Source organism: Lepidochelys kempii, chromosome 17, assembly GCF_965140285.1.
Source record: "Lepidochelys kempii isolate rLepKem1 chromosome 17, rLepKem1.hap1, whole genome shotgun sequence".
In the NCBI taxonomy this organism is placed as follows: Eukaryota; Metazoa; Chordata; order Testudines; family Cheloniidae; genus Lepidochelys; species Lepidochelys kempii.
The window spans coordinates 23,893,016-23,907,733 of NC_136396.1; the positions used below are offsets into that span (position 1 = coordinate 23,893,016).

At 57.3% G+C, this 14,718-nt stretch overlaps 1 protein-coding gene across 5 annotated transcripts in view; it reads left to right on the plus strand.

Annotated features, from left to right (window-relative positions):
* Positions 1-14,509, plus strand: part of LOC140899671 (claudin-4) — a 41,652-nt gene extending 27,143 nt beyond the window's left edge. For 4 of the 5 annotated variants that reach the window (XM_073315545.1, XM_073315544.2, XM_073315546.2 and 1 more), the window contains one exon: positions 11,232-13,515. In XM_073315545.1, the coding sequence (XP_073171646.1) occupies positions 11,258-11,902 (645 nt within the window). In that variant the 5' untranslated portion in view covers positions 11,232-11,257 and the 3' untranslated portion in view covers positions 11,903-13,515. Of the gene's footprint in view, positions 1-11,231 lie in introns of all 5 variants that reach the window. The other variant, XM_073315547.2, reaches the window with a different exon arrangement.
* The last annotated feature ends 209 nt before the right edge of the window (positions 14,510-14,718 follow it).

The window sequence follows — 14,718 nt, forward strand, 5'->3', positions numbered from 1 at the left end:
TTCTGTGTTTGCCTGTTGACTCACAGGGTTGTTGTTCAGTGGGTGTCTCTGTCTCACTCCAGGGGTCTGTCTTGCTCTTGGTGACTCTGGCCAGGTCTACACGAGAAACTTTTGCTGGTAGTGCAGTGTCACGTAGGGGATGTGATTTGTACCACATTTCTGTGCTGGCAAAAGCTGCAGAGAAGGTGCAGGAATGCCAGCAAAAAAGTCCTTTGCTGGCATAGCTTATTTCTCTCAGGGAGCCAGGATAAGCTGTATTGGCTACAGCACTCTTGCTGGGACAAGCTGCATCTCCCCTGGGAGGTTTGCCCCCGTGGCTGTACCTAGAGAGACACACTGGCCAACGCTCCGAGTGGAGACAGGGCTCTGACCTGCTTTTAGCATCCACCAGAGACAGTGCTTGGTTCAGATGGTCCATCCTGAGGGGCTGGGCTGCTGAGCATGGAGCTGTTTCCCGCCATCCCACCCCTGCCCTTGTACGGGGCGACTTTGGCAAACCAGTAAAGTGCCTGAAGCCTTGGGTTGAAAGAGCCCCGGGTAACACCCTGTGTTTCTGCTTTGACCCATTCTCAGGCTTGTATTTGTTTAGCTGCACCTGTGATTTCTGTGTGAGTGGCACCTGCGGGAGGGGCAGTGCTGGGGACTGGATGTCAATGGCCCAGCTGGGCAAACCGGTTTGGGAGGTGGGAGCAGAGCCAGGCAGGCTGAGCAAGAGCAGAAAGGAAGGGTGCTTCCACTGGTGGCACACCCCCTCTCTGGGAGCCTGCTGCCACACATGTCCAGCTCCGGCTGAGTCTGGAACAGGGGAGCTGCACCCGGACCACTGCAAACAGGAACAGCCTGAAGGCTGCCCAGATTAATCAGCTGGCTACAGCTCCTGTGGGCTGCCAAACCTGGGGAGGGGCAAAGCCACTGTAACAGGCACCCAATGAGGCACCAGGCGCATCCTGTGGCCTGAAGCTGGCTCCCACCTATGCAGACTAGACCAGGCGGCTCCAGGGTTCACCTCTGGGAAGGGGGCCCCCCGTCAGCATGGCTGATTTGCTTCCTCAGTGGTGACCCATAGGCCTCCCCCGAGAGCTGGAGCATGGGGCAGAGCTCCGCTCATGACAAGCAGAGTGGCTCTGGAGGCTGGAAGTGCCAGGCGCAGGAAGGGTGGAGCGAGCATGGGCGCTGGGATGCCAGGAGAGTGCTGGAAGGGGGCTGTGCCCCAGAGTGACCTGGGAGCCCCCTTCTGCAGACTGGGGGCCAGGCTGTGATCTTCCTGCCAATGTGAAATATTAATAAATTAGTGCCATTTTCTACATTAAACCGCAGCTGCTCCAAACCCGGCTGTGCCGTCTCTCGTTTCCCGTCGAACAACCGCGGGCTGAGCCTGGGCCCCCGCCTCCCGGCAGCTCGTTCACAGGCGCATAGGCAGCTTTGGGGGACGGGGCAGGGATGGATTGGGGGGTTCCAGCATCAGGGAACTGCAGGACTGGTCTTGAACTACCTGCCCTGGGCCTGTGCTCCCCACGCATCCCCCCAGAGCCCTGCCCCCAGCCTGTGCTACCCACACATCCCCCCCAGAGCCCCGCCCCCAGCCTGTGCTCCCCACACATCCCACATCCCCACTCCAGAGCCCCACCCTGCCCAGAGCCTGTGCTCCCCACACATCCCCCCAGAGCCCTGCCCCCAGCCTGTGCTCCCCACACATCCCCACCAGAGCCCCGCCCCCAGCCTGTGCTCCCCACACATCCCCACTCCAGAGCCCTGCCCCCAGCCTGTGCTCCCCACACATCCCCACCAGAGCCCCGCCCCCAGCCTGTGCTCCTCACACATCCCACATCCCCACTCCAGAGCCTCCCCAGCCTGTGCTCCCCACACATTCCCCCAGAGCCCTGCCCCCAGCCTGTGCTACCCACACATCCCCCCCCAGAGCCCCGCCCCCAGCCTGCTCTCCCCACACATCCCACATCCCCACTCCAGAGCCCCACCCTGCCCAGAGCCTGTGCTCCCCACACATTCCCCCAGAGCCCCGCCCCCAGCCTGTGCTCCCCACACATTCCCCCAGAGCCCCGCCCCCAGCCTGTGCTCCTCACACATCCCACATCCCCACTCCAGAGCCCCGCCCCCAGCCTGTGCTCCCCACACATCCCACATCCCCACTCCAGAGCCTCCCCAGCCTGTGCTCCCCACACATTCCCCCAGAGCCCTGCCCCCAGCCTGTGCTCCCCACACATCCCCCCAGAGCCCCGCCCCCAGCCTGTGCTCCCCACACATCCCCCCCAGAGCCCCGCCCCCAGCCTGTGCTCCCCACACATCCCCCCCAGAGCCCCGCCCCCAGCCTGTGCTCCCCACACATCCCACATCCCCACTCCAGAGCCTCCCCAGCCTGTGGTCCCCACACATCCCCCCAGAGCCCCGCCTCCAGCCTGTGCTCCCCACACATCCCCCCCAGAGCCCCGCCCCACCCCCAGCCTGTGGTCCCCACACATCCCCCCAGAGCCCCGCCCCACCCCCAGCCTGTGGTCCCCACACATCCCCCCAGAGCCCCGCCCCCAGCCTGTGCTCCCCACACATCCCCCCCAGAGCCCCGCCTCCAGCCTGTGCTCCCCACCCATCCCCCCAGAGCCCTGCCCCCAGCCTGTGCTCCCCACCCATCCCCCCAGAGCACCGCCCCCAGCCTGTGCTCCCCACACATCCCCCCCAGAGCCCCGCCTCCAGCCTGTGCTCCCCACCCATCCCCCCAGAGCCCCGCCTCCAGCCTGTGCTCCCCACCCATCCCCCCAGAGCACCGCCCCCAGCCTGTGCTCCCCACACATCCCACATCCCCACTTCAGAGCCTCCCCAGCCTGTGGTCCCCACACATCCCCCCCAGAGCCCCGCCTCCAGCCTGTGCTCCCCACACATCCCCCGGAGCCCCGCCTCCAGCCTGTGCTCCCCACACATCCCCCCCAGAGCCCCGCCCCCAGCCTGTGCTCCCCACACATCCCACATCCCCACTCCAGAGCCTCCCCAGCCTGTGGTCCCCACACATCTCCCCAGAGCCCCGCCCCCAGCCTGTGCTCCCCACACATCCCCCCCAGAGCCCCCCGCAGCCTGTGCTCCCCACACATCCCACATCCCCACTCCAGAGCCTCCCCAGCCTGTGGTCCCCACACATCCCCCCAGAGCCCTGCCCCCAGCCTGTGCTCCCCACACATCCCCCCAGAGCCCCGCCCCCAGCCTGTGCTCCCCACACATCCCCCCCCAGAGCCCCGCCCCCAGCCTGTGCTCCCCACACATCCCCACTTCAGAGCCTCCCCAGCCTGTGCTCCCCACACATCCCCCCAGAGCCCCGCCTCCAGCCTGTGCTCCCCACACATCACCCCCAGAGCCCCCCGCAGCCTGTGCTCCCCACACTTCCCCCCCAGAGCCCCGCCTCCAGCCTGTGCTCCCCACACATCCCCCCAGAGCCCTGCCCCCAGCCTGTGCTCCCCACACATCCCACATCCCCACTCCAGAGCCTCCCCAGCCTGTGGTCCCCACACATCTCCCCAGAGCCCTGCCCCCAGCCTGTGGTCCCCACACATCCCCCCAGAGCCCCCCCCAGCCTGTGCTCCCCACACATCCCCCCAGAGCCCCGCCCCCAGCCTGTGCTCCCCACACATCCCCCCCAGAGCCCCGCCTCCAGCCTGTGCTCCCCACACATCCCCCCCAGAGCCCTGCCCCCAGCCTGTGCTCCCCACACATCCCCCCTCAGAGCCCCGCCCCCAGCCTGTGCTCCCCACACATCCCACATCCCCACTCCAGAGCCTCCCCAGCCTGTGGTCCCCACACATCCCCCCCAGAGCCCCGCCTCCAGCCTGTGCTCCCCACACATCCCCCCAGAGCCCCGCCCCCAGCCTGTGGTCCCCACACATCCCCCCCAGAGCCCTGCCTCCAGCCTGTGCTCCCCACACATCCCCCCCAGAGCCCCCCCCAGCCTGTGCTCCCCACACTTCCCCCCAGAGCCCCGCCCCCAGCCTGTGCTCCCCACACATCCCCCCCAGAGCCCCGCCTCCAGCCTGTGCTCCCCACACATCCCCCCAGAGCCCTGCCCCCAGCCTGTGCTCCCTACACATCCCCCCCCAGAGCCCCGCCCCCAGCCTGTGCTCCCCACACATCCCACATCCCCACTCCAGAGCCTCCCCAGCCTGTGGTCCCCACACATCCCCCCAGAGCCCCGCCCCCAGCCTGTGCTCCCCACACATCCCCCCAGAGCCCCCCGCAGCCTGTGGTCCCCACACATCCCCCCCAAAGCCCCCCCAGCCTGTGCTCCCCACACTTCCCCCCAGAGCCCCACCCTGCCCACAGCTTGTGCTCCCCATACATCCCACAGGCCCCTCTCCATCCAGAGTCTCACTGCCAGCATGTGCTCCCCACACACCCCACATTGCCCCCTGCAGAGCCCCGCCCCCAGCCTATGCACCCGATACATCCACGTCCTCCCTGCAGAGCCCCACCCTGCCTCCTGGCTTGTGCTCCCCACACACCCCACATCCCCCCTCCAGAGCCCCATCTTGCCCGCGGCCTGTGCTCCCCACACACCCATGTCCCCCCCTCCAGAGCCCCACCCTGACCTGTGGCCCCCCCACACCCCATGTCCCCCCCAGAGTCCCACCAAAGGCCTGTGCTCCCCACAGACCCCACTTCTCCCCTTCCAGAACCCCAGCCTGTGCTCCCCACACACCCCATTTCCCCGCTCCAGAGCCCCACCCCACTCCTGGCCTGCACTCCCCACATACCCCACGTCCCCCACGTTCAGAGCCCCACCAAAGGCCTGTGCTCCCCACAGACCCCACGTCCCCCCTCCAGAACCCCACCCCGCCCCTGGCCTGTGCTCCCGACTCATCCCAAGTCCCCCCCCTTCAAAGCCTGCCTCTACCCCCAGGGTTGGCTCCCCACACATCCCACATCCCCCTCCAGAGCCCTGCCCCCAGCCTGTGCTCCCCATACACCCCATGTCCCGCTCTCCAAAGCCCCACCCCCGGCCTGTGCTCCCCACATATACCACATCCCCCTCTCCAGAGCCTCACCTCTAGCATGTGTTCCCCACACACCCACATCCCCCCCTCCAGGAGGCTTAACTTTGTGATTGTCCTCACCCACAACTATTTCACATGTGGGGACAACGTATATACCTTCAAGTCAGCAGCACTGCTATGGGTACCCGCATGGCCCCACAGTATGCCAACATTTTTATGGCCGACTTAGAACAACACTTCCTCAACTCTCGTCCCCTAACGCCCCTACTCTACTTGCGCTACATTGATGAACATCTTCATCATCTGGACCCATGGAAAAGAAGCCCTTGAGGAATTCCACCATGATTTCAACAATTTCCATCCCACCATCAACCTCAGCCTGGACCAGTCCACACAAGAGATCCACTTCCTGGACACTACGGTGGTCATAAGCGATGGTCACATAAACACCACCCTACGCCGGAAACCTACTGACCACTATACTTACCTACATGCCTCCAGCTTTCACCCTGACCACACCACACGATCCATCGTCTACAGCCAAGCTGTACGTTACAACTGCATTTGCTCCAACCCCTCAGACAGAGACAAACACCTACAATATCTCTATCAAGTATTCTTACAACTAGAATACCCACCTGCTGAAGTGAAGAAACAGATTGACAGAGCCAGAAGAGTACCCAGAAGTTACCTACTACAGGACAGGCCCAACAAAGAAAATAACAGAATGCCACTAGTCATCACCTTCAGCCCCCAACTAAAACCTCTCCAGCGCATCATCAAGGATCTACAACTTATCCTGAAGGACAACCCATCGCTCTCACAAATCTTGGGAGACAGGCCAGTCCTTGCTTACAGACAGCCCCTCAACCTGAAGCAAATACTCACCAGCAACCACACACCACACAACAAAAACACTAACTCAGGAACCTATCCTTGCAACAAAGCCCGTTGCCAACTGTGCCCACATATCTATTCAGGGGACACCATCATAGGGCCTAATCACATCAGCCACTCTATCAGAGGCTCGTTCACCTACACATCTACCAATGTGATATATGCCATCATGTGCCAGCAATGCCCCTCTGCCATGTACATTGGTCAAACTGGACAGTCTCTATGAAAAGAATAAATGGACACAAATCAGACGTCAAGAATTATAACATTCAAAAACCAGTCAGAGAACACTTCAATCTCTTTGGTCACTCGATTACAGACCTAAAAGTCACAATTCTCCAACAACAAAAACTTCAGAAACAGACTTCAATGAGAAACTGCAGAACTGGAATTAATTTGCAAACTGGACACCATTAAATTAGACTTGAATAAAGACTGGGAGTGGATGGGTCATTACACAAAGTAAAAACTATTTCCTCATGCTAATTTTCCCCCCATTGTTACTCACACCTTCTTGTCAACTGTTTGAAATGGGCATCCTGATTATCACTACAAAAGTTTTTTTTCTCCTGCTGATAATAGCCCACCATAATTGATTAGTCTAGTTACATTTGGTATGGCAACACCCATTGTTTCATGTTCTCTGTGTATAGATATCTTCCTACTGTATTTTCCACTGCATGCATCCTTGAAGTGGGCTTTAGCCCACAAAAGCTTATGCCCAAATAAATTTGTTAGTCTGCAAGGTGCCACAAGTACTCCTCGGTTTTTTTATTGATGAAGCTCTTGAGCAAAAACCGCCCCAGGACCGACTCCTTCTTTTGTCCTTAATGCTAACATTGTTTGTTCCATCCTGACCCCAAGTGAGGAGGGCATGACACTTCCGTAACAGCTCTGGGAAGAGATGACCCCAGCATCTGACATGGGTCAGGTTGATGAACAGATGACACTTGTCACATGTCAGTTTCCAGTGTCTCCATGGGTTCCTGTTACAAAGGAGGGGCTCTGATGTGTTCCCAGGTTAGCAGGAACTTCTGATAGGTCAGGAGGATGGGATCCCACCCAGGGGCACCGGAACGGGGTGGGGGAGAGTGGGGCCAACAGGCCATGGCCCTCCCATTTTTCACCACAGGCCCAGCCCCCTGCCCCTCATCTTCCCCCCAAGGTTCCTTCCCTTCGCAAGGCCGGAAGCCGGAACCCGGCCCAGGTAAGAGCAGCCCAGGGAACCTGGGCAGCTGTGGGGAGCCGCAGACCCTCCACCTGCCCAGGTTGGGGGGCCCAAGAGCAGCCCCTGGCCCGTGTCCCCACCCCCTGGGCTCCCTGGCCAGGGCAGATGGAGGGTCCACAGCTCTTACCATGGCCTGGGTGTGGCTCTTCGGCCCCAAGGCCCCGCCCCCCAGCCAGGCTAGAAACCAGAGCCGGGTTGGGGTAACAGCTGTGCAGGCAGCTGTGGGGAGCCACAGATCCTACACCTGCCCTGGGAGGGGGGCCTGCAGGGCAGGGACATGGCCAGGGACTGCTCTCAGGCCCCACCACCCCACGCAGGTGGATGGGCCCAGGATCCCCAGCCCAGCTCCAGCTTTGGGGGAAGAGAAGGGGCAGGGGTGGGGCGACAGAGAAGGAATGGCTACGTGCCCCCCCACTTTTAGGAGGAATCTGTTACCCCTGAGCCCACCCCAGAGAAAGAGGGAAGAGGAAGAAGCTAGAGCAAAATGGAGGAGAGGGGAATGGGGAGCAGGGAAGTGAGACTAAAACCAAAGACAATGGAACAAGTTACACAAATAGCAGTGTCCTTTCTTTGGAGCAGTAACAGGGCGTGTCCACTCTGCAGGGCTTTGTGACACTTACCTAGTGATCCACAGCTGTGTCTGGTAATTAAACACTATCACTGATTCATATGCTGCTGTTCTTACTTCATTTCATTCTGTAATGAGAACTACACTTAATCAGCCAGCGAGTAACTTCAGAGTTACCAGCAATTGCTGAGCATTCTTCCACAGTCCCTGCACAATAACTTCTGTGGTTAATGACACCTTCCAGTCTGACAGCTGACAGCTGACCAGCCAACCACAGCAGGACAAGCTACAGCTCAACAGACATCCCTACCAAAAGATCAGCCTTCTACAAGCCACTCAGAGCTGGTATCCAGCAGTGAGAACCCTTTGACTGGCCAGCTCTTTGCTGAAATTGGTGCAAACCTTGCAGGAAGCACGTAACTAGGAGAATATGTTAGAATCCTGGAATTGCTTTCAGAACAGTCAGGGATCACATACAAGTGAAGCCCAGCACTAGGATCACCTAACTCTTTCCATTATAAAACCATGTTTTCAGTTGCTTATAACTTCGTCAAACTTCAAATATTTGGTCTAATTTAGAAATTGGTCCAATAAAAGATATTATTTCAGCCACCTTGGCCTGGGACCAACACAGCTACAACAACACTGCAAGAATTAAAGTTGTCCATGCAACCTTAATTTGGTCCCCTTGGACATACCATTAAAGACTGTATCAGAATGCATATGATTACACACTAGTTTTCCGGAACGCTTCCGATGAAGTGAGCTGTAGCTCACGAAAACTTATGCTCAAATAAATTGGTTAGTCTCTAGGGTGCCACAAGTCCTCCTTTTCTTTTTGCGAATACAGACTAACACAGCTGTTACTCTGAAACTAGTTTTCCAGAAGATTCTTGCCTTATTCTCTGCACAGGATGGATACTGCTCTGGGATGAATCAGGATGGTGCAGTGAAGGAGTCTCTTGTCTGTAGAACCTCATTTATTGCAGAAGTTGGAAAGTGTGTAGTGCATGGGGAAGGAGTCTGCAAGAAGAGAAAGGATGTTCTCATGGTTAAGTCACAGAGTTCCTGTAGGATGCAATGTTCACAGTTGGTCATTAATTGTTTGTTCCTTGTTTTCTGGGTGCCCAACATGAGACTCCTGGGTTTGAGTTGCAGAAGTACTGAGCACGCACAGCTGCAGCTGAATTCAACAGGAGCTGTGTGTTGAAGATATTGTAACTGCCTGTTATGCTATAAACAAAAAGTGTTAAGTCAAATTCAGGTGTGAGGCATCTCAAGTTGGACACCCAAATTAATATTTTTGCCTTTACTCTCTCTGTGCTTTAGTTCTCCAAGTGTAAAATGAGAATAACACCACCTCCCTTACCTCCCACAGGTGTTGTGAAGAGCTCAGGTACCGTAGTGATGAGCACCACAGGAAATTAGTAATTCTGTCTTTGGTGCAGGTTTTGAATAGTGGGCAGTAAATAAAGTGCTGGGCCACACCTTAAATGATGAAGATGAAAAGATATTGAACAGCTGCCTCATTCCAGAGCACAAGGCATCCTGAGCACTGAATGAGGCCAGAAATGTGGAAAAATTAGCATGTGATCATGTAATAAAAGAATGCAGCATAATGTACAAGGGGGCCAAATTAAAGTTGCACAAGTAACCTTTCATTCTGGTATTTCATAACTTTTGTCTACTTGACTATGCAGCCTTAATAAAGTTCCTTTATTTTAGTTTGTTGTGTGGAAAAAACAACCAACCAACCCAAACAGAAATTCCATTTTGTGGAACTGTACTGACCCCTCAAGCTGGGTTGAACCCAGGATAGTCATATCCACAGCACAGCCCTCTGCCATTTGAGCTTAAGGACTAGCTTGTTATCCTCTATGCGTACCAGCCACTGACTAGAGAGTAGTCACTTGCCAGTGGGTTACACAACTATTTCCTTGCCAGCAGCGGAACACAGTGAGCCAGGATTCATGGATTCTGTTCTTGGCTCTGGTAGGGGAATGTTGTCTAGTGGTCAGAGAGCAATAACCAAGCACATGGACCTGGCACCCTACTTCTGAGCGATAACGTGGCTAAGGGGATGAGACTTGAGTCTGCCCTACTAGGGACTTGTGTTCTATCTCAGGAGCCTTTGCTCAGGAATAAGGTAGCACGGGGCACAGAATTATCACCCCCAGTCAGCAAGTGAGGTGAGACTTGTACTCCTGGCTCTCAGCCCAGTGCACTTCCCCCTAGGCTAAGAGGTATTGGAATTGGGGGCAGAGGCTAGCTAGCGTGGGCCACTCACTGAGACTGGGGAGTATGGCCTGGGGAGCTGGCCTCTGCCTTGGTGGGTCCTGCGCTTATTGGCGGATTTGCTCGCCTCAGAGATTCACGGCAGCCCTCAGTCTGGCCACTTTCGCTAGTGGCTCAAACCTGCCGTTCACTCAGCTAACCTCATCACTGGCCAGCATGGGGAAAAGGAAGGAGAACAATCCCCACAGTCTCTGCTGGTCAGGGACCTTCCCCTCTGGTGGGACCCACAATCCAGGTCAACTCCTCGTGTATCCAATAGGGAGTTGGGGGGAACCCAGGCCCGCCCTCTACTCCGGGTTCCAGCCCAGGGCCCTGTGGATCACAGCTGTCTACAGTGTTTCGTGTAACACCTGTGTGACAGCTACAACTCCCTGGGCTACTTCCCCATGGCCTCCTCCCAACACCTTCTGTATCCTCACCACAGGACCCTCCTCCTGATGCCAGATCACGTTTGTACTCCTCAGTCCTCCAGCAGCATGCCCTCTCAGTCCTTGCGCACCCCTCACTGAGTGAAGTGAGATCCTTTTTAAACCAGGTGCCCTGATTAGCCTGCCTTAATTGATTCTAGCAGCTTCTTAATTGGCTCCAGGTGTCCTAATTAGCCTGTCTACCTTAATTGGTTCCAGCAAGTTCCTGACTGTTCTGGAACTGCCCCTGTTACCTTACCCAGGGAAAAGGGACCTGCTTAACCTGGGGCTAATATATCTGTCTTCTATCACTCTCCTGTAGCCATCTGGCCCGAACCTGTCACAACATATACACATGTACATACAGGTACATGTGCACGCAATCCATGCACATGCACACAATCCACATTCATGCAAGAGCAGGCACCGAAAAAGCTCAGCCTGAACAGGTAAAGTTTGGCATCGGGGGATATAATGGACAGGGTTGAGCGAAGGTAACCATGGGTATCGCGGCTGCTCTGCCTACAGGAAGCCAGCTCTGTCTCCTAGAACTTGGCCTCTGGCCCAGACGCCCAACATAAGACCCCAAGTGCCACTTCTTCTCAGATCGTAGTGATATGCAGCCAAGGCACAGCAAGGTCAGAGTGACTTGCCCAAGGTCACCCAGAGAGACTGTGGCAGAACCAAGTCTTCTGAGTCTGACCAGCTAATCTGGGGCCTTGATCCAGCTCCCCCTGCTGTTGCAGTCCCTGGTTTCATCTCCTACAAATTACTGGCATTCAGCTTGGGATGTGTGTGTGTGTCTGCTGTGCAGCATCTCTAATCCGCTCTTCCCACTGTCTCCAAAGGTGAGAGCGTGACTTGCCCGTAAGCCATGTCGGTGATGGCCGTGCAGATGGGGGGCCTGGCCCTGTCGGTGTTGGGCTGGATGGGCACCTTTCTGGCCTGTGCGCTGCCCATGTGGAAGGTGACAGCCTTCATCGGCTCCAACATCGTCGTGGCCCAGGTGTTCTGGGAGGGGCTGTGGATGAACTGTGTGTACGAGAGCACAGGCCAAATGCAGTGCAAGATCTACGACTCGCTGCTGGACCTCTCCTCGGACCTCCAGGTAGCCCGCGCCCTTGTTGTGGTCTCCATTTTTGCATCCTTCTTTGCCCTCCTTTTTGCCTTCTTTGGGGCCGAGTGCACCAGGTGCGTCAATGACAAGGAAGCCAAGGCCAAGATCTCCGTTACCGGCGGGGCTGTCTTCATTCTGGCTGGGATTGTGCTGCTCATCCCCGTGTCCTGGTCGGCCAACACCATCATCAGCAACTTCTACAACCCCATGGTGCCAGAGGCTTTAAAGAAGGAGCTGGGGGCTTCCCTCTATGTGGGCTGGGCCTCAAGTGCCCTCTTGGTGTTTGGGGGGGGCATACTGTGCTGCTCCTGCCCCCACAGCCAAGAGGTGCCATACCCCATGAAGTATAAAATGGTGAAGCACTCCAGCCTGGGGAGCTATGCCCTTAAGAACTACGTGTGAGGGGCCCTGCCTTGCCACTCCTGCCCCGGCCCATCCCACGTGCTCACAGGGGCCCCTTTACAGCCATCCAAATGGATGTTGGCTTCAAGCCGAAGTGTGTGAAATTTGTAGGGGTTCCCCTCCCAGTCCAGATCCTGCCCCACATGTATCCTCCACCCGTATCCCACCCCAACCTGTCTCACCTCCCCACGCATTTCCCTGCCTGAATCCCACCCCACCCATCCCACCTCCCCACATGTATCCCCCCGCCTGCATCCCACCTCCCAATGTGTATCCCACCCCACATGTTTCCCTGCCTGAATTCCACCCCACCATGTGCATCCCAGCTGCATCCCATCCCACCTCCCACATGTATCCCTCCTGCCTGCATCCCACCACACACATCCCACCTCCCCACATATATCCCCCCCACCTGCATCCCACCCCACCTGTCCCACCTCCTAATGTGTATCCCCCTTGCATCCCACGCAACCTGTCCCACCTCCTTTCGTGTATCCCCCCTGCCTGCATCCCACCCCACCCCACCCGTCACATCTCCTCACGTGGATCCCCCACGCCTGCATCCCACCCCACCCTTCCCACCTCCCCACATGTATCCCCCGCCTGCATCCCACTGCGCCCATCCCACCTCCTCATTTGTATCCCCCCCTGCATCCCACACATATTCCCTCCTTTCCCATGTCCCACCCCACATGTCACCTCCTTACATGTATCCCCTACTTGCTGGTGTCCTGCCCCATGCATCCCCCATCTCTGCCCATGTCCTGCTCCACAGGCCTTCTCCCCACCCACATCCCCCTTGACATGTGCTCTGGACCCCCATAGTATCTAAGTGCCTTCTAGTCACGCATTAAGAAACGTGATTAACGTCTGTCACATGTCAGAGGGAGATGTGTGTGCAGTGTAGTGCTTTGCTTGTTTGTATACACACACACACTCAGGAAAGGCTGGTTAGAACAGTGCAGCTTGCACTCAGAGAGGAAGGCGATGAGGTTGGAGACGGCCCACGTAGGTTGGTGAACCTGATCATCAGCCTGGGCCAATCAGGCATGTCCAGGTCAGTCTGTAGCCCTTTCCTCAGGGCTCTGTTTATTCTTTAACACAAAAAAGAAGCATGGAACAATAACAAAAAGCAACAGTCCTGTTCTCAGCTGTGACTGTGGGGCTCCCCAGCCTCTGATAGCTTAAGGGGCTGGACCTTCCCCACCCTGGAACAGGGGAACGGGATTTCCTGCCCTCTCACACCCTCCTGCTGCAGCCACAAGAGACCACACGCCCAACCCTCTCCTGGAGCTGGGCTCTCCTTTATATCCCCTGGCTGGGAATCATCAGCCCAATCACTCAATGCTACCCAGAAGGGCCAGACTGGCTAGTTACAGTCCTTGCTTCCAGGGGAGGTCAGTGCAGGCTGGGACTAGCCTGCACCAATCTCTGGCTCCTGCATAGACCAGTTGTGCCCTGATGTGCAGAGTTCCATTGGCCTGCGGGAGCAGAGTTGTTGACCCTGGTTCTCATCCCAGGGCTTTAGGTGCTGTCAGGTATCCTGGGGCCAGGCCACGGAACCCCTTGAAGATAAGGCCCGAGGCCTTGCTCTTGATCCGAGGTGCTGTGGGAAGCCAGCGCAGAAAGCAGTGGACAGGCTGGATGTGCCAGCCTGTGGAGATGTGCTGCAGCATTCTGAACTAGCTGGAGTTTCCCAAGACCTGAAGGCGTCATGCCCACTGTCGCTCTGCTACAGTCCAGCTGCAAAGGGACGATGGCGTGAGCAACAGAGGCCAGGTCTTTGTCTCCAAGCCAGCCTGGGATGGTAGAAACCAGCCACATCTCGTCCCTGCATGCGCCCTCCCCACTTCATCCCATCTGTGTCTTGTCCAAGTGCCCTCACCACCTGTTCAACATGTGATGCCTCCATGTCTGTGCCTTGCCCCTCAGCCCTCTGCCTGCGGTTGCAGAGTCTGGCAGCCGTGTTCTCGCTGTCCCTCCCAGCTGTTGGGGAATGTGGGACCAGGAAGAGGTGATGGGGGAGTTTTGCTTGATGCCCCTTGTCCATGAAATACCCCTCCTTCCTGGGGCTCAGCAGTGGGCTGCCATATCCATGAGGGAGTACCACAGGCTAGACAGATATTACGTATATAGCCTGATATTTCAGAACTGGGGCTTAGTTTTGGGTGTCCAACAGGAGACCCAGTGGGCCTTATTCGCCCATAGAACCTCTTGGCTTCAGCTGGCACTTCAGAAGATGGGCCCAGGGGGTCTCAGCTGGGCTCTGCAAATCAGCAGCCACATCTGTAAACGGTTGCCTTACTGTGTGCCGCGTACAGCCCCCAGAGCCACTAGCACCAGCAGCTGAGGAGACAGAGGAATTGGCTAGCTGTGCCATGCCAGGGCTGGGGGAGAGGAGCGGGCAGCCAATCACTTTGTGCTTTGGGTGGTGGTCATCCCCCCTGGAGATCACTGTGCCTGTGTGAGCAGGTCTTGGCGTCTGAACCCTGCAGCACGAGGTCCGAGCAGTTCCAGCAGCTCTGGGGGAAGATGCTGTTTATTGCCGTTGGCCTCGTTGGGCCAGCTGACCCAGGCTGGTTTTAATAAAGGCTTTGGTAGCTCGAAGGCTCAGTCTGGGCTGATTTCAAGGGAAGCTCGAGACCGTCTGAGAGGGAATCTGCTGCCCTGCGGGTGGTGGGGGGTGATTCTTGGGGGCTAACATTTCCTGAGCAGGGGTGCAGGATCGGGGGGGGGGTCAGGGGGCCATGGTCCCATCACTTCTGCCTGCCTTAAGGGTGAGCAACAGGGGGAGGGTTTGGAGAGGAGCAAGGGGT